The sequence below is a fragment of the Polyergus mexicanus genome, unplaced genomic scaffold, assembly GCF_030449975.1.
Source record: "Polyergus mexicanus isolate NDT 795.1 unplaced genomic scaffold, iyPolMexi1.0 SCAF_7, whole genome shotgun sequence".
NCBI lineage: Eukaryota > Metazoa > Arthropoda > Insecta > Hymenoptera > Formicidae > Polyergus > Polyergus mexicanus.
In genome coordinates this window covers 9,593,080-9,616,099 of record NW_027223327.1, presented here as the reverse complement: position 1 = coordinate 9,616,099, position 23,020 = coordinate 9,593,080, and the positions used below count along the sequence as shown (strand labels likewise).

Sequence of the window (23,020 nt, the reverse complement as noted above, 5' to 3'; positions counted from 1 at the left end):
CGCAAGATTTCGTCTTATTTATCGCGCGAAATTTATCGTGCCGGAGGATCATGGTTTCTCTTAAGCTCGCGCTTTCCCTTTAGGTGGCTGAATGACCCGCAGTTCGTCGGCAGCTTCGAGACGGAGGATCACGTGTACTTTCTATTTCGCGAATCCGCCGTGGAGTACATCAACTGTGGCAAGGTAAGATCGATTCCGTACAGAGAGCAAATCCGGCATGACGTGTTTTCCATCATTCTAAGACACGCGAGGAGCCGCTTCTCGCGCGCGATTAGCGATCTCGTCTCCTCCGACTTGCGTCAGGCGTATATATAATTAGCCGTTTACGATGTTTGTCGAAACGAGCGTCGCGTCGCGGATTTTCCTCTCGCGCGGCAGAAAAATATTATCTCCGGCAATCGTGATTTTAGTTCGCGCGATGTTTATCATTTTCTCAATCTATCGCCGCTCAAATTGCCGCCTAGAGGATAGTTTCAATAAAATATTCCGCATCCGCTCGCGCGATCGTATCATGATCGGAATCATACAAGCGCGAGATTAAACTCCTCTTCATCGCGATTAGATTAATTTATTAAACGCTACTCGAGTAACGCAAAAGTGTGAAAAACGTTTAAGATATCACTAAAAATTTTACTAAATCTTTCTTAGATCCTTTCGAACTTTCTCTCTTTCCTTAAATAGATCGTTATCAGATGATAATGCATTGAAGCTTGTCAAAAAACGAGGTTCACTGATAGTACGTTGCGGTGTACGATTGCAGAAAATATATTCGAGGATAGCGAGGGTTTGCAAGAATGATCGAGGCGGACAGATTATGATGAAGGACGTATGGACGACCTTTAGTAAAGCCCGTTTGAATTGCTCTCTCCCCGGCGAATTTCCATTCTATTACGATGAGATCCAAGGCGCGGCTTATCATCCGGAAGAGGGAATCATTTACGCGACCTTTACAACTCCTATGTAAGTATCGCTCAGCGATGTGATTAATTCGCAGGCGCATTAATTGTCATCTGTGTTTATGTCTGTCCACAAACTCCAGGGAGATGCAAGAGACGGTAAATGACAAATTGATTATGCGATTCCGCGAACCAATTTTATTTTGTATTTGGCGTAAATTGTAGATGAAATTTAATCAGCGTTACATTCATTAGAATTAACTCATTAGATTTAACACAATATTAATTAATTTTAACTGAATAATTGAAATTTAATTATTTAATATGATCTTATGGATTAATATGAGTTGAAAATCAACAGTTTTATTCGTTATTCATGCGGTTCGTTATATTTTCAGAATTCGCATGTAGAAATTTACGCCAATGAAAATGTACATTTTTTTTTTTTTTTTTTTTTTTTAGAGATGATCATTTACTTCATATTATGCTCTTTATGTTTGATAACAATAGAATGTTTTGGAAGCTGCACTTTCTTCCCCGATGAAACGACCGGCTTTAATGGAATTTATTTTTTTTCTTCTTTTCTCCCGCCGCAGTAACGGCATCGCAGGCTCCGCAATCTGCGCGTACAACATGTCGGCGATCGCCGCTAGTTTTAACGGACCTTTCAAGTATCAGGAAAACGCGGGCGCCGCCTGGGAAAGGAGACCGGTCGCGCATCATAATCGACAACGCTGCGGCCCCCCGTCCAGCACCGCGCCGCATCAGATCATGGACAATCAGAGGTACCAGTTGATGGACGAGGCGGTTCAGAGCACGATGCTGGGTCCGCTGCACACCGCGACCCTCGAGCGATTCACCCACATCGCGGTGGATGTGACGCCAACCAAGCTGCACCGTAGCGTGACGGTCCTCTACGTCGCCACGACGACCGGGCTGATCAAGAAGATTTCCGTTCTACCGAGAACGCAGGAAACGTGCATCGTCGAAGTTTGGGGACCCTCGCCCTCGCCGCCGATGACGATGCAATTTCTCAAGGACACGCAGAGTCTCTACGTCGGCATGGAAATTGGCCTTTTGCGGTAAGACGATGATTATTGTTTACTTATAAATAATAGAATTAAAAATTCGATTCTTTTCGCTTTCTTTTAAATCGTGATTGATATTACGTGGACATTGATGTAAATATATTATAGATATCGTAAATCGATTGAAAATCACGCTGTGTCAAAACTAACAAGAGACATTCGTCGTCAATTATGTTTAGCGTATATAATAAACGTTGTATGCGTTTTTTTAATGCTTCGCTTAAACCGCACCATAATATATATCTTCCGCCCTTTAGCGTACCTGCCGTTCAGTGCTATCGTCATCGAAGCCGTCAAGCGTGCCTGAATGCCCAGGAGCCGTATTGTGGATGGAACGAGCATCTCATGAAATGTGCGCAGGCACCGAAACAGAATTATCTCGCAAATCATTGGCATCAGGAAGTCACCAAGTGCCCAGTGCTCACCGATCCTGTCGATGGGGGCTGGAGCGCATGGAGTTCTTGGTCGCCCTGCCAACACGGCATGGGGGAACAATCGTCCAGACACAGTCACGCTCACTCTCACTCGCATAGCGAACACGCGGAGGTTGGTATTTATTCATCAGATACATTGAGGATATCTTTAGCCTCATTTAAAAATAAGACGGAGTATTGACAGTTTATCGATGTCTGAAATATCTGGATGAAACTTCGAAATATCTCTACTATCTTTAATCGCGAGTATTTTCTCTATCGATGAAAATAACGTTTAAAATCTGTTTTATAGAAGATTGACACGTGCCAATGTCAGACCAGAGAATGCAACAATCCTCCGCCACAGCACGGTGGCGAGAGCTGCACAGGTGCGCGTGTCAGAGTAACAAATTGCACCATTCACGGTGGCTGGACCGCCTGGTCAGCATGGTCGGCCTGCTCTCAGACTTGCGGTTTCGCGATGAAAACTCGTCGGCGAACCTGCACGAATCCGGCTCCTGAGTTCGGCGGGCGCGTTTGCGTCGGTCACGATCACGACGATATCGTGTGCATCGATCTGCCGCCTTGTCCTGTCCCCGCCAAAGTCATCCCGCCGCCTCAGAACGGACAGTGGTCGACTTGGGGCCCCTGGCATGCGTGTTCGCGACCGTGCAATGGCGGTAAGTATCTAATAGCAGCATCGATAACATAATTGCATAATAATATCCGTACAATATAAAAATCTAAGAAATTCTTAATGAAATTTCTTAAAGACTTAATGCTTTCTCGATGTATTTTAAATATTTGCGTTGTATATGGTAATATGGAATCTTGCACAGTTTGTATTCTATAACATGAACGTTTGTAAAATTAATAATTTACATTTTTTAGGAATACGTATTAGAAAGAGAACTTGCGATAATCCGTCGCCGAAGAAGGGTGGCGTTGAATGTCTTGGATGCGATTTTCAGGCAAGTTTCAATGTCTCGTGAAAAAATATCTCTTTATTCGCCGATGTAGATTTTGTTTTATACAATCAGTCAAATTGTTTGACGAAAACGAATTTTTTTAGGTTGAGGAATGTAATACTCATGAATGCGCTGAGACAAGACGATATTCTGGATGGACTCCCTGGTTGGCAGTGAACGCCAGTTTGCAAAGCGGCAGTACGGGCTATCTGGAGAAGCGTTTTCGATTCAGTTGCCGCGCGCAGACAGATGATCCGTCAAGCGTGCGAGTGCAACTCGCCAAGGAGGAGGAACGCTATTGTAGGAATGATGGGTCTTGTCAGAGAGGGAAAGATGCAGAATCCATCAATGAGAGCGGCTGGGGCGAATGGTCTTCTTGGGGTTCATGCGATCGTCCTTGCGGGCGGGGTACCCAACATAGAGTAAGTATTTGTCGCAGTTTTATTGATATCTTGTAACATATATACATAGCAGTGAATTTTGTGAAATTGGTTACTGCTTGATCTATAATATCTTTAACTAAATTTAAAAAATTTGTTGAAATTACACTATAGATTATTAATATATAAAATATCAAATTTTCAATACCACCGTGTTATATCCAAGTATGAAAACGAGCACATGTGCTACGTTTGTACAGGTGAGGCAATGTGAGTCGCCACCATGCGAAGGCGGCCTCTCTGCGCAGAGTAGAGTCTGCAACCAGCATCCGTGCCGCGTGAATTCCGGCAGTGGCAACACGGCAGAGGGGCAATGGTCGTGTTGGACGGAGTGGTCCGAGTGCTCGGCGACCTGCGGTGTCGGCGTACGTACTAGGACGAGAGAGTGTCTCGGTCCAGAGAGTTGCAGCGGTCCCCGATTGGTTAGGGAAACCTGCGAGATGGCCAGTTGTGAATCGCTAGCTGGTTGGGACACGTGGTCGCGTTGGACCCCGTGCGACGGCGATCATCAGCAACACCGGAAACGAATATGCCTTCTACAGGGACCCGGCATGTGCGAAGGGCCGACCCGCGAGACACGCGATTGCCTTCCGGATTGCATGGACAACGGTGAGTTTGTTTGGTGATACGCAGTTGGGATAAAGTTTAGAGTGTTTGAATGAACGCGTGTTACGCATGCTTTTTCAGATGTAAACGCCTTGCCTTCAAGCGTGGAGAATTCGGGCGTGACAGTGGGCGCAGTAGTGGGCAGCTGCGTAATCGGTTTTGTTGCCGGTTTGGCATTAACAGCGATTCTGTGCTTCTTCTACTTAAAACGACGCAAACCGCGCATGCCAGGAAATCCGCATTATATCAGTAAACAAAATCCTTACGTCACCGTGCCGTTGAAAGAGGTAAGAGTATCGAAAGAGCGTACTCGACCGGATACTTGAGCACGTTCTTGACACGGATACTTGAAAGGATATAATTTTTACAGGTAAACGCAAAGCGACAGCCCAGCTTTTCAGGCAGCACCAACGGAAACGGGACTCTACGCGGTAAAAATAATCCCAACGTTAACGGTCTTGGTAGTCCCAAGCTATATCCGAAAAGTCTTGATTACGAATCCGCCACCTTGAAACGTAACAGTCACGGCCAACAACATATTCGTGCTGATCTCGATCAGGACAAGTACTACTGAACGAGTCATGCGTACGGAGTCGTGCGAATAATGCATTGTTTCATTTGTGCTCTGGTCTTTCCGACGTGTGATTCTCGTAGAGATGATATGTAACATTGCTGACCTCGAATGTTAATTCATTCCACGCATTTGGCAGCTAATATAAACCTTATCAATCGATTAATATTAAAAGTGACACATGTGTGACTGGAGAACTTTCACGTTCCAGGAAGAGTGTATCTACTTAATTAAACTAAGGCGATCAAAGGAGCGCCCGTCTGCAAGACTCTATGTTTTTAGTGCTAATGTTAGTGATATACATGTTCTCCGCCGCATTTGATTAGTTAATGACAATGCTGCGATTGACAGTGCAAGTCTGAGATTGTTTTATATTGAACGAAGATCACAGAAAATTCGATACGTATTTTGGTAAGGATTTTTTTTTTTTTTTTTTTTTTTTTTTTTTTTTTTTTTTTCTCCCTTTTGCAATTGCCACGTTTTAAAGTACATATAAGTATGCCTCATAGTCGAATGGCATTTTTCGCGACGCCTCGTTTCCGGAGCGATGCAATAGCTTCCGGAGGGTAACCCAGAGAAGATCATTGTTTCGAGAGATTTTATAAAAGTTTATTTTTGTTTCTGTATATATATATGCGTGTGTGTGTGTGTGTGTGTATTCCTTCCATCTCAAAAAGAAGAGAGATAAAGAATGCAAACGGACAAAATCGAGAAGTAATTTTGCTCATTGCCTGGGCATTCAACTCTTTGATTCATTTGTATAAAGTTTCATGATCCCTCATCCCAATGTGAATATTTATAGGTAATATACTTTACATATATGGTTATTTCTGCAAGAGAGAAGAAAACAGGGAAACGCGTCTATTACGCTGCGATTACATGGACGATTAGTCTATTAAGGATCGATTAATTGGAAGTTGTACAAATACAAAATGTGTTATATATATATTCGTCTTGAAGAAAGAAAGATTGTCTTTTATGTTCTTATTTAGGAGAATTATTGAATATTTTATATCGAATAATGTAGTGCCATGATACGGAGTTGTATATAAAAATGCATCTTCTTAGCTTTATAACGATGGAACAAATGTGCGTACATCATATGCGTGTAAAATAGATGTGTAACGATAAACACATACGTTGCGCGACGATTGCGTTTATATTGGCTCACATTGAGTCGCGTGTATGTATGCGATCATTAGAATAATTTACCTCTTTGCTTGCCGCGATGAGCAAAATTTCACATTTGAAACTTAGAAGAATGTCTTACAAGATGCTAAATTAAAAGTTTTCGATCGCGCGTTAGTTATCTCCTACGTTAATTATCTCCTACGAGACAATCATGTAATGCTATGAAAAGAATGTAAGATAATATACAAAAGATATAAGAATCTTTGACATAACGTGTGATACTGTATAAGATAAAATACCCGTTATCAAGGTCACGTATATATGCGATCAATAAGTACTGTATGCGATGCATTTATTCGCGCATTCATTTGCAATAAATAAATATTCTCCTTTTTAATAGTTTTAGAAATTAATACTGAATAAATAATATTCCTATATTCTCGATAAGAAAGATGAGTCCTTTAATATCTCGTTATATGAAGCTCGTGAGCGGAAGAGATTAAGACAATGATTCTTCATCTAACTTTAACGCAACTTCTTGGATCTCTTTAATAATGAAATCCATGGACGATTCGGTGGGCGGTGGTTGACAGGTCACGACCATACGAAAGAAATTGCCACACTCCCTATGCAGTAGAGGTGTATAACCGATCATGACAGATCCGCGCAAAGTCAGACGTTTCTTTATCTCAGTTGTCATATTGTATAGCTGCTTCCACCAATTTGAAGTTTCTGGCTGGCCAAGCATTTTCGAAGGTATATACCTGAAATGAAACTCGTCGTAATACCGATCGCGAATTTCGCGATAATCACATAAGATTCCTTACCAGAAGCAAACGGTGCACAATTGATAATTAGGCTGCACCAACCGGAAGCCAGGAGTTTCTTGAATTCGTTTAAAAAAATATTCTGCGCAATGTATTGCATTATCCACCAGTAGTCCAAGGCCTATCGTGCCTCGAGCTTTCCACATTAACCAAAATTTCATTGCATCGACCTTGAGATGTATTATTGAATGTTATAAGTAAAAAACTATGATTATTTCTCGGTCAAAAAATGTTGTCTAAACGTTTTTACAATATTTTCCCTTTTTAGACTTCTTTTTTTAGTAATCTCTTAAGTGAATCTTTTATATATATATACGTATGAATAAAACTTTTAACTTATTATGAGATTAAATATTACAATATAATAACTTATAAATATATAATATAATATTAATATATAATATATAATATACAATATAATAACTATATAAATAATTACCTTTCTGCCACATTGCACGCTTTTATCACCCGTATCCCAGCTGATGTCGTAAAATTTATCTTGTTGGAAGAGATAGTACGCCTTATAACAATTCGCTTTGTGCAATGTTTTTTCACCTTTGACTAGAAACAGGGAACATTGTAGCGGCGCTCCAAGCATCTTGTGCGGATTCCAGGCAACTGAGTTTGATCTAAATCAGTCGCGTCATAGAACAATACTTGATCAAAGAAAATTGGTATGTGCTGATTAATCATTTCAAATTGGTATTTTTAACGCACGAGGAAGGAAAGTCTATGTCTTTTTCTATTTATTTAGTTGGTAACAAATATTGCTTAACATTTTCTCGAGAGCAAAGTTCTTTCAATTCGAATAAATTATGCGGATAATATTGATTTACGTAACAACTAGTGACGATTTCGATTGCAAATAATCGCTGCGTCAATCTTGAACACTCGTCGCTTTTCTTCCTCGATAGCGTTGGTAAAAAAAACAATTACAAACAATTCGATGCCGCGTAGTCGACTTTGATATTGCTCCGAAAGCAGCAAACTACCACCGAGACAAGCCTGCACAAGAGATCTCTAATTTAGATTACATCCCCTCTCGAGTTAACAACTCTCATACAATTTATATTTTTACGAACGTCTACGTGTAACCAGATGTTCTCACTGCGACAGATCTCGGCGATTTCCAGCAATGGATCGATAGCTCCGAGAACAGTAGTACCGGCAGTGGCGTTTATGAAAAACGGTAAGTGTCCGTCATCCTTCATCTTCTTTATAACTTCCTTTAGGTCATCCACTTTCATACGACCATATTCGTCAGTCTTTACCTGCGACAAAAAAATTTACTCTCAAAGAATATAACTCTTGTACAATCAGCGTAGTTACAGAATCTAATTCAAACTTCTCTCAATATTATTATATTTTTAATATTAAAAATAAAAAATAATTTTTTATATTTGATAAACAAAATTAATGTAATATTCTTAGTTTGCGAAAAACATTTCTGGACGTTGTTCGATATACATTTACAAAAGATAATGTAATTTCCGAATTTCTTTTCTCTTTCTTAAAAGACAGAATGTGATGATACTTAATAAAACATATATATTGTCGCATATTGGGATTGAATGATATTCGTACCTTACAAACATTATCGATGCCTATACCTAGCCAATTGGCAGCTTTCGAGATCGAGTAATGACCGTCTTCGCTGGTCAAACAGATTAGAGATTTCCCGAAGCAACAGATGCCCGATTTTTTGGCTTCCGGAAATCTCGTATGTCTGGCCATCATCATCGCGTACATGTTTGCTATACTACCACCTGGACACATTATACCATCGGCAAACGGCATTGACGGATAGCCCACCAGCTGCAACGATTTCTTTATCACCTCGTGCTCTATTAAAGTAAATACGGGCGCCACTTCAAATGTATACCTAGCAAGAATATATTTATTATATAATTGTAGTTATATATATTATTTATTTAATTAGTATTTATTTTGTATTTTATTTTCAGGGAGCATTATTTTTGTAACATGTTAAGAGCATTTAATACGAAAGAGAGCCTAATCTAATATTTTATTTTTATTTTTTAAATGAGATCAAACTTTTTTAGCGACGATAAGGATTTAATATATGTTATTTGCAGTAGTGCGATAAGTCATGCGTCGTCTGAGATGCAATGTTAGCAGATTAGCGATATGACAATAGTTATGTAATAGCTTTGATTATTTATCACGTTGTCTCGAAAGAAGTATCAGATGATATTATATTTTGCGAACGTATGTGGAAAAAATATTGTTCATTATTGCTAAGCATTAAGTATTTCTTAATGCAGCTTGATACTGCTCTTACTGGCTAGTGTTCAAGACCTCCGTTAACCAGGAGCCAACTAGCCCGTATTCGTCAACGCCACCGTAAAGTTGATTATGAAAATGCGAATTGCTCGTTTTCACGGAGTATCGTATAATCTGACGTATCAACGTTTCGAGTTCCTTCTCTTCCACTGGAGTTTCATCCAAAGAAAATGGTATCTTATCCTATACAAAAATAACATTTGATTAGAGAAGAACGATGATTATTAATCAAAATTAGTGTTCTATCATTACAGCATCTTTATAATCTTTATATTCTTTTAAGCATCCGCTAGAGCTGTAAATAATACGACAATTTATTATTCGAAATAATTCTTATATTCAATTACATCAGTCGAAATAATCAAATCTGCCGAATCTGATTCATTAATTCGGAGAGAAATATTTTTCGTTTTTAAAAATTATCTATTAATGAATCAACTTAGACTGATATTATATTCATACGACAAAATATTTGTTGAATGTATCGGTTGGCTATTAGAAAAAGAATTCTTACAATTTTGATAAAGACTCTAGAAATTTTCTGTTCGATAACCAATCGCTATATCTGACAAATTCGTCATACGATAAATATAATATCAGCCTTAGAAGAACGATACGTTGTCGTGCATATCAAAATTCTTCGAAGAGAGAGATGCTTCGTCTGGTCAACGCTGCACATGATGATAACAACGATATTAATATTATAATCGTTGACCTCACAATTACATCGGAAATATTTTTATGTTCTAATAATCGTATCGTGTTAATAAATATTTTACAAGCAAATAATCTATCGTGCATTATAGAATGTCTTTTTATGCTAATCTATCGCTTATCTATGTAGGTTGCATTGCAGATATTTACAATAAGCACAAAATAAAATAGATAGTGTAATAAAATTTATGCTTTTTTAATTAATCGTTTAACGATTCTATCGTTTATATATAATGTTTATGCTTAACAAGAATTGTTAAGTGATTAATTAGAAAAGCATAGATTTTATTACAATATCTATTTTCTTTTCAAGATTGGATAAAAAAAGTATTCAAACAAAAAATGATATTTGAATTAACAATGAGACAAATGAAAGAAATAAATATATTCTATGTCTAAAGCAAAAATTCTAGCAATCAAAAAATTCGCGATCTCTATACGTTGTTTAAAATTGAAACAGTTAATAATTTTTTAAATACACTTGCCTCCTTAATCGAGTAAATTGAGAATTATAATGCATAGATGATCTCCTTCGTATTTTATCTTATTTAAAGTTACATATGATATTAAACTTTATTAACTGTTTATTGGATTTATCGTTAATTAAAACGCAAAGATAACAGAAATATGACATAAGACGGATATTTTTATAGTGTATAAAATGGTGACAACAGAAATACGACCGGAATACAAACGGATTAATAGGTATAATATTAAGATGTAAAATATATCCCTCACAGCGTAAAAAGCATTGAACAGCAGATACGTACGAATAACATTTTAACGTGAGAATTCAAATTAATATTCACCTGTAACACTTCGGGATGCACAAATTGTACGACACGTTGATCGTCGGATCGATCGAAAACACGTTCTTCTTTGAGAATCCTCAGGAGATCCTCCAACATCGTGACGACATTGCTGGTGCTTGACTCACTCCCAGCCATCGTAAAGTGTACAGTGAAAGAAGCGAGCGAGCCAGACTGACTAACCAGTCAACAAATCCATCGGTTTTGTATGTTAGACCCCTTCCATTTCGACTATGAGGGGATCGCTCTCTGTCGCGATCATTGAAAACACATCGTATGATTGCGAATCTCGGCAACTCATCGTTCCATCGCTGCAGAAATGCCATTCGTACGTGCCAATTACATTCATCTCCATATACAAAATACATTCGTCACGCTCATGCCAACGCATGCCTTTTATCTGTTCTCGAATCGTATAAAAATATAGCGAAAGTACATGAATCTATATCAGCGTTCTAAATTTTTAGAGCAATTTTTTAGATTTATATATAAATTTATTGCATAATTTGATGACTGTTGAAATAAATTACTAAAGAGTTCTGTTTATTCTAAAATAGATGAAAAACGCAAGAACGTAATCTTGAGAATAGTTTGCAATAACGCACTTTTAATACAAAGTATTTCTTTTTAAATCGAATTTTTATTTGACATATATATTGTCATTTTATAATATAATTTATATTATATTTTATAATTACAAATATTATAAGCCGCGTTATCGCACAGTGCACAGTTATTAACACGAATGTACAATATTTCGCTCATGTTGCATTTCTTATAAGAATGAAAAATATAACTAGGAATGATGCAAGTTTCCTTATAAGAAGGCTTGTTATAATCATTGTTCAATCATTATTAAATGCTTTATTAATAATATCACGTGGTATTCTATGTTTCATATAGACACGAACTCGTGTATTTGAATTTTAGGTTTTTTTTTATATCTGCAACAATATATTATAATATATATTATCAATATTATAATAAATATATGCATAATAATTATTTTTTAATTATCTTTACGCGTTAATTCAATATATAAAACTATAAATGTAATGTCGATTGTGCAAAAGTTTAGAAATGAGTTTTTACATTTCATTTCAAGATTATTGTACCGCCGTAAATTATCTATTATAATTAATAGATTGTACCAAAATCATACCAAGATTATGTTAAAATTGTGTCTTTTCTGATCTCACGCGACGTAATGGATGGCATTATAGCGTCGAGAGGTAACCGAGGTACGATACCCTTCATGGAAGCCCATTGACCCTCACAGAGTTCGTGAAAGGTCAGACGCAGCAGCGACTGATCACCTAGAATACCAGGGCCTCTACAAGTTGCACCAGCCCCAAATTCCCAGATACTCCAATTGCCTGTCAAGATCAAAGCTTGTTGTATCTGCAACGGATTCGTCAGATTCGCGAAGCTGGCGAATCTCCTGCGTAGCCAAGAGGCGATATAAGAGGCATGGCAATCGCAATGCCAAGGATTTCGAGCTAGACGTATCTGTTGTATCATCGGTATTGCATCCAAACTGCCAGCTGGCAAAAAAGAGAGGTCATTTGACTCCAATTGCCTAAAGAAACACGATACGGTATTATAGAATTGAAGAAAATATATCTCTCTTTTATTAATTTAAATATTTCTTTGTAAAAATTAAGTATTGAAAAAGAAAAAAATTGATATTTTTCAATATTAAATTCAAAATTGTATATTTATACGAAAGTCAAGTATCGACTCACAGTTTCTGCAATCTCGGCGTATCCTCGAAAATTCCTGATTGTACTAATTTTAATCGATTAGATTGCAAGAAAAGAGAGGTGACATTAGATAATCCGCGAAAGACGCCTCTTATTAAGATTTCTATACGATTGCCATAAAGGATAAGACGTTCCAATGACACAGAGTTATTGAATAATCCAGGTGGCAAATATTTTATATGATTATGTCCTAGTCGAAGCTCTCGAAGCGCTGTCATACCGAGAAAGGCTCTTGTATCAATCTATCGCAAAGAACAAAACTACTTAAAGAGAAAGATAATCTTTTAAAAACATTAATCAATATTAATATTTTATAAATATTTATAATATTATAAGATATAAATTTTTTTCTTACAAGAAAATATTTTTATAACTTTAAACTTATAATGTATATATTAGTGCTACGATTTTAAAAATAAAAGAAATGAATTTACGATATTTACATGGGATATTCTATTGCTCGATATTTCCAGAAGTTCTAGCTGTACGAGGGCCGACAACAATCCCTTAGATATTTCTGTTAATCGATTATCTCTCATATCTAACTCTTTGAGAGAAGTTAAATCTTTTAATATACCGTTAGGCAGTTCTTTCAAACGATTTTCCTCGAGCGTGAGACGTCTGAGATTAATCGTATCTCGGAAAATTGGAACGGGTAATCCGGTTAACCGGTTTTTACCGAGCAACAATTCCTCAAGATTCCCAAGACCACGAAACGTACCAGGAGATAACGACGAGATGCGATTCGACGAAAGATCCAATAAAGTCAAAAGTCTATTGCTCAGAAAAAGATCTTCCGATAATGTTCGGAGTTTGTTCGATGACAGATCGCTAAGTAAAATAAAATGAGATATTATTAAATCTAATTTAAATTTTAATGTACATATTTACAGAATATATCTAATATTCTAAATGTTTAATTAAATTATAAGACGATATCTATTTTTCATTATTTTATGATTGATTTCTCTCTCAATTGTTAACTGAAATTTAATTTAGAAATCTTGTCGCAATTTTACGTATAACAAGTTTTTACAATTATACATCTTTTATATATATAAATTTTTGACATATAAAAATTATTTTTTATATCGTTGAATGTCTGACATACAGTATTCGAAGATTCCTTAACTCGAAGAACTGATTTCGTTGCATCTCCTTCAACAGATTGTTACTAAGCCTGACATTTGCAACACCGTGCAGCGGCAGGAACAAATTTGATGCTAAATGCTCGATAAGGTTGCTGCTCAGATCTCTATAATTCGTCATTTCGTTAGAAGTCTCATTTCGCGGTCGTTACTTACATCACTTACAAATAGTGCAGCCGCGTCATGTTTCTAAATGTGTCTCTGTGTAGAGCATTAAGCCGGTTATTCCCGAGATCCCTGTAAAAGGCATGTCAAACATGTGATTTCCACTCTCAAGACATTTATATTGAGACTGCAGTGGTAATACTCTACGGGAAAAGTCAGAAACATATGTTATAAAAAATTGCAATAAAAAATGGAAAATAAAGTTTAAAATATGTATTTCTTTCATTTAAGAAAAAAAGTTATTCAAGTTAGACTTTTTAGATTGTTGCAAGAGACACTTACAGTTTCAATACATCGGCGGGGACCAGTTGCATCGGAGGTAGATCCAGCAGATCGTATCTCCAACAGGACACCGATTTCATCTCCGGTACGCATTTGCACGGTCCCTCGGCGCAAATCTCCCAGTCCTCTTCCCTCAGGCTGATCTGCCAAACTGCCAAGAGCATTGAGTGTATTTTTGTATTCATCGAGTATGCGAATCGCGAGACTCTTACCCGGCTGCTCGACCGCTCGCAGTCTCCGCTCGAGGCTCGACAATCGGTTCTCCATCTCTTCGAAGAACGACACCGATTCTGACGTCGATGAATGTTCCGTATCTGCGCTTATATGGAATGTTTTATTTCGAGATTTGAAGTCGCGTATCTTAAATCGTATCGACAAGTGAGATGATACAGAAAAAATGTAATAAAAAAAAAAAATTACAATCTTAAAAATTTTATGCATTTAATTTAGTCTTTTTTTTTTACAAAAATCTCGTTTTTTCCGGCTTTAGAACTTTTGAAAGCGTGATCTTTATAGATAACGCGTAAATCTACATACAAATAATATTTAGCGATCTCAATCTATTGTATAACATTCAAAGCGGTATATAGCATATAATTATCAATTTTATAAAACTTTGATTCAAATTACTTCTCGCATAATTCTGGTATCGATTTCTATTATCAGATCCAGTCGCCGATAACTATTTGATTCGTGCGATTGATTACCTGTTAGCGTCCGCGTGCTTGCGGTCGTGCAGGTGTACGAGACTAGAGGGTACGTTCTCGTCTCGCATAACGAGAAGAGAACAATTACGCAGTAAAGTTTTGAAGATAAGTCGGTCATGTCACGCGTTATCCGGACCAGATGATGACACATTGTAGGTGGGACAAAGTGCACCGGACTGAGGACGCGCGGACGGCCGTCATTCTTCATCGCTCGCGGTCGCATCCTCATTATCGTGTGCATTGATTTGAAAGGTAAACTCGTTACAACGAAGATTGACGGACAATAGCCCCGCCCGTACAAATTACGCTCTTTAATGCACATGCGCCGTTCATATATGCTTAGCAACATAATGCTTGTGACATTTATGAGAAAATTATCTTTACCGGATCTTTTTCTAAAAAATAATTAATAGGCATAAAATCATTTTATATATATAAATGTAATATATTTTAACATTAGAATAAATTACATATAATTAATTGATATCTAATGTTGCGATACTTTTATTACATTTTAATATAATTAATTAAATTAATATATATTAAAGATATATTAAGTAAATTCAAATTCGGCCATTTTCTCATCTGTAATTTAAATTAATATTTCTTAATCTCTATTTGGCCCTCTAGAAAATGAATTACAAAGTTATTATAATTGTTTTATTTTATCAATCGGTAATAACAACTTGTCTGGAAAGTGTCGACATCATTCGGTACAAATCAGCTGCAAAAAAGCGACGGAAATATATTACAATAATATAATACAATATTGATAAATATATTGAAGAAAAAAAATAAGATAAAGATTACGTCATAGTTACAGTCACATACATTTCCTTCTTCTTATAGTATTAAAATAATCAATATGAAAATTAATATTGGCAAGGAACCCCTGCATTTAATATCTTAAATTAACTTTTAAATTATTATTTATGATGCAAAGAAGAATCTTAAAGGGAAATCGTTCATTTTCAAAAAAAAATATATATATTTTTTTTTTTTCAACAAAAGCAAAATAAAATAAAAATGGTGAAAAATCAAGTCGTGAAAATAAAGATGCATAATACGATACGTAATCGATTCCGCTTATATAACTGCATAAGTTGCGTGTAATAAAAACAGAAAATAAAACAGGTGTTGAAAATAAAAATTATCTGTTTACTCCAGAGTTAAGAATATATTTAACTAACTCTGTATTTGCATTAGAACAGATCGTAGTCGTCATTAGAAAGCCGATTCAAATGTACGTACATATATTTAAAATTCAATACTCGGTGTATTGATTTACATAAATTAGAAATCACATACCAGAATCAACATGAGTGTGTCAAAGTCGCAGAAAAGGAAATGATTATGAGAAACGAAATCAATAGTTGCTCATTATTAATATTTATTAGATAGATGCACTATGTGACTTTTACATTATGTAATTGTATATAGCATATAATTTGGTGGCCAATTTTATGGTCAGAGAGATTTTCTCGCGTAATTATATATCTAGTGTTTTCTTCTTTTAGTAATTACGTCTAGTCTATAATTGTGGTAAAGAGTCGCATCGGGTTACAATATATTATGATATTTTGCATAAACTAAATAAATTCGCGATAATAAGATATAACGATTAATTTGACGGTCTACTTTGCGGTTTCTGGATGATTCCCTGAAATCGAGCGATTATTTAAGACAGTTTTACTCCGCCGGATCCAGGACACTCTCCTTTGCTCTTCATAGCCAATTCTGCAATGTTGAGGAATAATAAACATGTGTATGATTATAACTTTTATTATTTAATATAATTTTATATAAAATTTTATATAAAAAATTAACAAAATATTAATTTTTAAGTATATATGGTACTTACTCGTTCCCATCTCGCAGTTGTGAACATCCAAAATGCACTGCGTGCCGAAAGTCCTTGGTTTGAAGTTGGAATCGGCAGGATCGTGAACGCAAATAGGATCGTAATCGTTCCCGCAATCCCGGGCGCACTCCTTCTTACTCTTCTTCGCATCCTTGGCAGCCTTAATAGCATCCTTTACATCCTTCGAAGCGGTCGCCGCTTCCTTTATGTCCTTAGGTTCTTTTATTTCCTTCATGGTGGTTGCTTTTGCGTCATCGGGAAGAGCATACGTGTTCTCGCAGAACGTAAACATGCTAAGGAACGCAAATGCTAGAAAAGATTAAAGAAAGAGGATAGGGAATTTAAATTAATTCATAAGAATATCTTTATCAAATTTTTTTACAAATTTCGAATTAATGTTTTTTCTAACATAATAAAATAGATTTTTGTTTAAATGGCAATTGCAATTAACGAAATTATCTTAAAGTTTCTCTAAATAAAGTTGTTGATAATATATTTTAACGATCACATGAGATTACTCTTATCATTAATATGTTACTTGAATGATCAATGCAATTTTCAAAAATTTTCCCCGTTGACAAATTGTGGAGAACGGTATTACGTAAATCAATTGATAGTGGCTTAGCATCTCGTTGGGATGCTGCGTGGCCTTAATACGCATCTCTATTGGATGATTGCGCCTTTATTGAAATCAAGGTATTTTAAATCGAGATCAACTCGCTCCTTGCGACGCGATTACGACGTTTCTTCGCTCAAGGACACTTACGCCCACGCACATCTAAAGATATTTTCCTTAATCTTTCGCGGTAAAAGATTTCTTTGAAAATCTCAAATAATTTGCGTGAATAACAGTTTTAATAAATAATCAATTGAAAAAAAAACCAAAAGAATTAGATTTTTTATCGCTTTTTTATTGAATGATTTTAATGATGTAACATCGCGATCGAGGTCGAGTAGAACTGGATTTTAAATCAATGCGAGACGAAAGGTGCGCGTACATATATGGCAATAACACCAAGAATTTATTATAAATTTTAATAATGTTCTTTTTTAATTAATACATTTGAGATTTAAAATTGTTTCTAACAAAACAGACTCTAACGGAAATCATGGAAAAACGATCAAAAGTTTAAATCAAACTTATAAAATCAACTAACGAGAGAATTGTAGATACAAAAGAATATTTGTATCATCAAATCTTACTTGTAATATTTTTAAATATACGCAAAAAAATAAATTATTAAACTAAATTCAAATATTTATCCGAACGTCTTTAATAATTTAAACAATTGTATACACCACGCATTTGAATTTGATTAATAAAATTATAATATATTTAATTAATTTCGGAGATTATCGGATATTGCTTTTGCTACAAAATCTTAAATTAACTCGATGCAGTTTTCGTACCAACTATAATTGCTACCTCCATCGTTCCGACTGATCAGTGATGTCTCAGTTGAAATTTCTCGGTGACGATTTCCTGACACGGCGAATGGCAATCAAGAGAGAACTGGCGTATCGTGTCACCATGCTACGTTTATAAACCGAGTTAAATCCCCATCCCCACCTGAGAGGGATTGAGAGTAGGATGCATTATACTTGGATCATGATAGTCGAGTTGATCATGCTGTATATGGCACCTTACTTCCAAATATAATATACTCAATACATTAAAGAAAATACAGATTGCTTTTACAAATTAATATTCAACTTTTATTCTATTTTTATTTAAAAAATATATTTTATATTTCTGCACGAAAGTAGTTTACTGTCTGATAAATAAGAAGAATATTGCACATCACGTGCTTATGTTAATATATCCATATATTTGATTATTAAAAAGAGGAGATTAAAAAAAAACTTGTTCAGGTAAAATTTTATATTTTCCAACATATTCGTGCACTATTTACAATTAGTACGTAATGGCACCCAATAATCTCGGTGTCATGCCTGAAGGAAAAGATCATTCCTGTAATCTTCTCTAAACGTCTCAAATGCTGTCAATTACAAGATTGATCCAGTAATGTTCAATGTTTCCAGTATTTTGCAAAGGATTCTTTAATCATGGTTAAAAAATATGACATTTTAAGCTGTTTTGATCATGATGAAAAATTAGGATTATGATTTGAGCATTTAGGAGAGATATCAAGAAAAAAACCCCTTTTTTTTTATAAAATATAGATAAATAAATATATTAAATAAATAATTATGAGTAGAAAGATGACGCGACATACAATGAAATTCGATGATAATTTAAACTTCTCACTGCACTTTCTATTCTGTTAGCTGCCTCTCTTCTTCTACGAAGCTGTTGAATAAATTCAAGTAGTCGTACGAAGATTCGTGGAACGTAAGCGCTTCGGTAATGCGACACGTAAGTCTCGTGCATTTCTCTGTCGAATTTGGACGAGCAATGTTTTGCGCCTCGTATTTCTCGACGGAATTTTTTACCACGCCTTCGAGACTGTTTAGTGTTTCCAAACTCGTATAAGCTGAAAAATATAAAATACCATTGGACAACAATAGAGAAATTAAAGAAATGATAAACCTGAATCAATGTTTTAGATTGAAAGAAAATTAATTTATTACAATCCAGTTAATCACTGAAATTCAATCCAAGATTCAGAGATACTCATGTAAATTACTTTAACAACTTACGCGATGATAAGCTACGTTCTTCATCGTCATCATCTTTATTAGAGACCTTTTTCTTGATTATCTCCAGTTTCGGTATGAAGAGTAACAAGCAAATTATCGCGATAAATTTCACAATCATCTTGAAGATTACTAATTTTAATATGATTTTTGCAATGGCGAATGCGTTTAATTTGAGGGCAAATGGCAATCCTAGATTGAAGCTCGGCAGAAGGGAAATGTAAGATACTTCCGGTAGTGCATAAGGTGCGCCGTAGACTGGAGTTGGAATAGAAGTATGTATAGAAGGACCATATCCTAAAACAAAACAGGAAGTAATTAGTCGAGTGATTAAGAAGAACTAAAAAATGTAACATTCAAACCGAAAAAAAAAAATTTGTTATAAAAAATGATTTTGCATTTATTATAATTCGTAAATTAATAATAATAATTATTATAAATAAAAAAGAGAAAAAACAAAAAGAGAAAAAATAATTAAATTTTTTTAATAATATATATTTATAAATTTTATAAAAATTTTATTTTATTAAATATAATATAAATTTGTCTAACAACAAATCGATTGTATGACATTACCTTTGATCTCATCTTGTTGCGATGGTAAATAAGAATTCCCGGGAGGTCTGTACGAAGGAGTCTGCGGATAAAACGAAGGACCATCTTGCGGCGGTCCATACGGATTCTGCGGTGGACCGTAAGAATTTTGCGGAGCATTGTAATTATCGTTGTAGCCCATCGACGACTGTTTGAAAGATTGGGGATAAGAATCGCTAGGTCCCCCGTATGTGATTCGCGGATTCTTGGATGGGTACGACGATTCGGGCGAACCGTACTCCGTTTCCGGCTTGTAAACGGGCCCCTGCACATATTCTCTTCTGTTCGTATTCGTCTTTAAGTCGGTCTGCACGATTCCTTCTCGCGGATCGTCGCTGTTACGCGAGTGTCTTAGTGCTTCGAGATAGCTGTCTCTTTTCCAGGCAGTCTTCGAACCATTGTTGGCACGATAAAGACTGTCGACGATATAAGATCGTCGAGAAGTCTCATTCTTCGACACGGAGGGTTTTCGGAGAATACTTTTGGGATGTTCTCCGAAAGATATCCGATTAACGATCGTGGAATCTACGAGGGAATTAACTTTTGTCGACGCAATGTCGTCAGAGTTGCTGAAATTGGCAATGATCGAGGCTCTAGTCGATAAAGTTGGATCGAGAACGAGATCCTTTCCCAGAATTATTGATGCCTCGGATTCTCTGGCCTCTATCTTCAAGGTTGATGCATCTGGTGTACCCTGGTGATTTGGAGGCACGGTTTCATGAGATGAGACCAAAACGAGAGAGAGCAGAAAAACTCCTGGAATCCAGCCGAATTGATGCTTTCGTGTTTGATAACGAGACATCATTTTGAGCGTGAGTTATCGTTAAAAAAGAATAAATATCTGCAAGAAAAGAACATATTATAAGCGATTTCTGAAAATCGCAAAATAAATTTTTATCGATACTTTACAGATAATGCCGTGCAAAATAAAGCATCTGATAATCTGTCTGTCCAATCACACATTTTATAGAATTATAAATAATTAATCAAGTGATTAAGAGTAACTATTAAAAAATATATAAATATGGATTCTTCATAAATCTATGTATCTTTAGATAAGGCGGCGAATTAGAAATTTCAAAAATAATCTTTTATGGAATTAATGTTGTTTTAATTAGAAAAAAAGGATTGACAAGTAGTACAAACAAGCACGATACGAGATGCCTTCTAGATGAGTGCAAAAGATCCCTCTTGAATACGAAATGCAAGCAATTGCGGCGCATACTAAGTGAGTAGCGGTCTTCGCCCCTTTTCAGCGGTCATTTCAACAATGACCCTAATTCACGAATACAGAATGATAAAACAGTTGCAATTTGCAACTCTACAATGAATATTCTTGCAGTATAACTCGATATTTTATCATTATTACTATATCTCTCACTATTAATTAAATCAATTATTATTTAATCATTATATTTTTACTTACAATATATAAAATTGTTAAATATATATTATAGTCATTTTTTAAACAATTATACAAAGGTAATAATAATAAAATTATTTTTAATGAGATAAGCACTTAGTGACAAAGCTAGACAGGATGATGTGATTATAACGAATATACATACGTTGACTAATTCCACTTAAAGAAAGAGATTCACTTTTCCACTTTTAAGAATGACGGCGATTTTTAGCTGCTTATTTGTTCTTCAGGAATTTAGGTTTTATAAATTTTTTCCTTATAAATTTGCTCATTCGCAAATCTCATTCATCTCCGCACTAAACACAAAAATCTATTCACTACGAAACGTTCTGACCGAATGGCAAACTCACGAAGCTCTCGTCATTCTCTTGGCAGACACTCACGTCGATCAACGTTCGTGAATAAAAAATCGTCGTCTTTGCTTCCTCTATATATGCCGTTCGCATTCGGAAGAGGCACGAGGTTCACGTTATTAGGTTACTATTCCATCGTGCCCCTTTGACACTTCCACAATCGTCGATCGATCGCTGTCGTCTGCCAAAATTTTTTACCATTATCTTTCAAATTAGAAAAAATGTTGTGGTATTGCAATCTTATATTGCAAATAAATTTTAAAAAATAAATAATTTTTCTTATTATTATTATATATATACATATTAACTAACTATTAATAATAATATTATTATATATTTATATATATATATATATATTAATTTAAAACAATAATACATTTCTAATACTACTATTAATAACTAAGTAAATAGAAGAATATCTGATTTATTTTTTGCAATAATTGTATTAGAAAGAAGAAAATTAAATCATGTTTTAACGTTTTAACGTTTTTATTCATTAAAAGCGTGATATTTGCGTGTGTCCCATATTAATTTTATAAAATTATTAAAAAAGCGCGGGAATGTTAAGGAAGTTTAAAAGTGTGGGTGGATCTATTATTATGTACTGGACGATGCAGTCTATAACGGTGTCACTATTTTTCAAGTCTTCTACAATACTTTGATCCGGTGGCATACTTTTAAATGGCATTAGTGTGACATTCTTTTAATGATTCTATTATCTTCCGGCATGCAAATGTTTTACCCGATGAAAGTTTTGACGATCGAAAACACGTACGAAAATGAGCAAACATTTTACTATATTATAGCGTTCTTTCAAAATAATCATCCTATTAATTTTTTTAGAGTCAAACAAAGAAATATCAATTATTCATATAATTTTATATAAGGAACATTTTTTAGATAAATATTTATTAGCAGAAAAATTAATTTATATTTAATTATCGTCGATAAACAAACGATTTATATAATTTTATAAATTATAAAACTGATTCCTATAAACATAAAATACGTGAATCTTTACAAATGCATTGGGAAAGATTATTAAATATAGTCTCTACGGCCATCCCGATCGATACACTAGCCTATCTGGGTCTCTGAGCAACCAAACATTGTTTACCCGCAGGCAAGATTTACTTACCATACAAAAGTGAAATTATAATTATGAGATAGTGCACAAACAACGAGAATTTCCTAGATACACTAACAAATTAAAGGAAATGAATCTTTCGGTAACCGAAACAAAGTGCGTTCTGTCCTTCGAACGTAGCACGGAAGTTAACTGCAACAATTTTTTAAACA

The 23,020-nt window shown here is 35.3% G+C and overlaps 5 protein-coding genes across 7 annotated transcripts in view; 1 reads left to right on the top strand and 4 right to left on the bottom strand.

The window, feature by feature from the left end:
* Sema5c (Semaphorin 5c) overlaps nucleotides 1-5,422 on the top strand; it is an 84,990-nt gene extending 79,568 nt beyond the window's left edge. Inside the window, exons 6-15 of the mRNA XM_070298392.1 lie at nucleotides 84-183; nucleotides 761-960; nucleotides 1,493-1,978; nucleotides 2,242-2,530; nucleotides 2,711-3,077; nucleotides 3,289-3,368; nucleotides 3,470-3,787; nucleotides 4,006-4,414; nucleotides 4,493-4,698; nucleotides 4,782-5,422. Coding sequence (XP_070154493.1) covers nucleotides 84-183; nucleotides 761-960; nucleotides 1,493-1,978; nucleotides 2,242-2,530; nucleotides 2,711-3,077; nucleotides 3,289-3,368; nucleotides 3,470-3,787; nucleotides 4,006-4,414; nucleotides 4,493-4,698; nucleotides 4,782-4,985 — 2,659 coding nt within the window. The 3' untranslated portion in view covers nucleotides 4,986-5,422. The remainder of the gene's footprint in view (nucleotides 1-83; nucleotides 184-760; nucleotides 961-1,492; nucleotides 1,979-2,241; nucleotides 2,531-2,710; nucleotides 3,078-3,288; nucleotides 3,369-3,469; nucleotides 3,788-4,005; nucleotides 4,415-4,492; nucleotides 4,699-4,781) is intronic.
* Nucleotides 5,423-5,441: 19 nt separating this feature from the next.
* LOC138934534 (cysteine sulfinic acid decarboxylase) lies at nucleotides 5,442-10,988 on the bottom strand. The gene is made up of 8 exons (XM_070298397.1): nucleotides 10,768-10,988; nucleotides 9,243-9,427; nucleotides 8,525-8,822; nucleotides 8,023-8,211; nucleotides 7,881-7,945; nucleotides 7,380-7,569; nucleotides 6,941-7,110; nucleotides 5,442-6,877 (listed from the first exon to the last, which is right to left on the bottom strand). Exons 1-8 carry the CDS (start codon nucleotides 10,903-10,905, stop codon nucleotides 6,613-6,615), a joined length of 1,500 nt encoding a protein of 499 aa, XP_070154498.1. The 5' UTR covers nucleotides 10,906-10,988; the 3' UTR covers nucleotides 5,442-6,612.
* On the bottom strand, nucleotides 10,989-15,077 carry LOC138934533 (leucine-rich repeat-containing protein 15). 3 transcript variants are annotated; one of them, XM_070298396.1, is made up of 9 exons: nucleotides 14,833-15,077; nucleotides 14,338-14,439; nucleotides 14,126-14,276; nucleotides 13,844-13,915; nucleotides 13,642-13,785; nucleotides 12,974-13,361; nucleotides 12,513-12,772; nucleotides 11,930-12,346; nucleotides 10,989-11,016 (listed from the first exon to the last, which is right to left on the bottom strand). In XM_070298396.1, the coding sequence occupies exons 1-8, from the start codon at nucleotides 15,071-15,073 to the stop codon at nucleotides 11,935-11,937; spliced, it is 1,770 nt and encodes a 589-aa protein (XP_070154497.1). In that variant the 5' UTR covers nucleotides 15,074-15,077; the 3' UTR covers nucleotides 10,989-11,016; nucleotides 11,930-11,934. The 3 variants fall into 3 exon arrangements, with proteins under 3 accessions (XP_070154497.1, XP_070154496.1, XP_070154494.1); XM_070298395.1 differs by lacking the exon at nucleotides 10,989-11,016 and adding an exon at nucleotides 11,637-11,711; XM_070298393.1 differs by lacking the exon at nucleotides 10,989-11,016 and having other exon boundaries at nucleotides 11,812-12,346.
* Nucleotides 15,078-16,205: 1,128 nt separating this feature from the next.
* Nucleotides 16,206-18,218, bottom strand: LOC138934821 (uncharacterized). The gene is made up of 3 exons (XM_070298919.1): nucleotides 18,104-18,218; nucleotides 16,694-17,002; nucleotides 16,206-16,569 (listed from the first exon to the last, which is right to left on the bottom strand). Exons 1-3 carry the CDS (start codon nucleotides 18,123-18,125, stop codon nucleotides 16,511-16,513), a joined length of 390 nt encoding a protein of 129 aa, XP_070155020.1. The 5' UTR covers nucleotides 18,126-18,218; the 3' UTR covers nucleotides 16,206-16,510.
* Nucleotides 18,219-18,965: 747 nt separating this feature from the next.
* On the bottom strand, nucleotides 18,966-20,750 carry LOC138934820 (uncharacterized). Its single transcript, XM_070298917.1, has 3 exons — nucleotides 19,928-20,750; nucleotides 19,355-19,648; nucleotides 18,966-19,188 (listed from the first exon to the last, which is right to left on the bottom strand). Exons 1-3 carry the CDS (start codon nucleotides 20,748-20,750, stop codon nucleotides 18,971-18,973), a joined length of 1,335 nt encoding a protein of 444 aa, XP_070155018.1. The 3' UTR covers nucleotides 18,966-18,970.
* Between the last annotated feature and the right edge of the window lie 2,270 nt (nucleotides 20,751-23,020).

Bases quoted from the DNA above. Each gene is read 5' to 3' on its own strand.
- LOC138934534 (XM_070298397.1), bottom strand. From the start codon at position 10,905: ATGGCTGGGAGTGAGTCAAGCACCAGCAATGTCGTCACGATGTTGGAG. The intron at 7,946-8,022 runs GTTCGTAAAAAT...TCTCTTGTGCAG, and splicing joins ACATCTGGTTACACGTAGAC to GCTTGTCTCGGTGGTAGTTT. The intron at 6,878-6,940 runs GTAAGGAATCTT...GTTTCATTTCAG, and splicing joins TTGTGCACCGTTTGCTTCTG to GTATATACCTTCGAAAATGC.
- LOC138934533 (XM_070298396.1), bottom strand. From the start codon at position 15,073: ATGCACACGATAATGAGGATGCGACCGCGAGCGATGAAGAATGACGGC. The intron at 14,440-14,832 runs GTAATCAATCGC...ATATAAGCGCAG, and splicing joins AAGCACGCGGACGCTAACAG to ATACGGAACATTCATCGACG. The intron at 14,277-14,337 runs GTAAGAGTCTCG...TGCTCTTGGCAG, and splicing joins GCGAGCGGTCGAGCAGCCGG to TTTGGCAGATCAGCCTGAGG.
- LOC138934821 (XM_070298919.1), bottom strand. From the start codon at position 18,125: ATGGAGGTAGCAATTATAGTTG. The intron at 17,003-18,103 runs GTACGAAAACTG...AATCTTTTCTAG, and splicing joins GGAGGTAGCAATTATAGTTG to CATTTGCGTTCCTTAGCATG. The intron at 16,570-16,693 runs GTAAGTACCATA...TCAACATTGCAG, and splicing joins CAACTGCGAGATGGGAACGA to AATTGGCTATGAAGAGCAAA.
- LOC138934820 (XM_070298917.1), bottom strand. From the start codon at position 20,750: ATGATGTCTCGTTATCAAACACGAAAGCATCAATTCGGCTGGATTCCA. The intron at 19,649-19,927 runs GTAATGTCATAC...GTTTTGTTTTAG, and splicing joins GCAACAAGATGAGATCAAAG to GATATGGTCCTTCTATACAT. The intron at 19,189-19,354 runs GTAAGTTGTTAA...TATATTTTTCAG, and splicing joins AGAACGTAGCTTATCATCGC to CTTATACGAGTTTGGAAACA.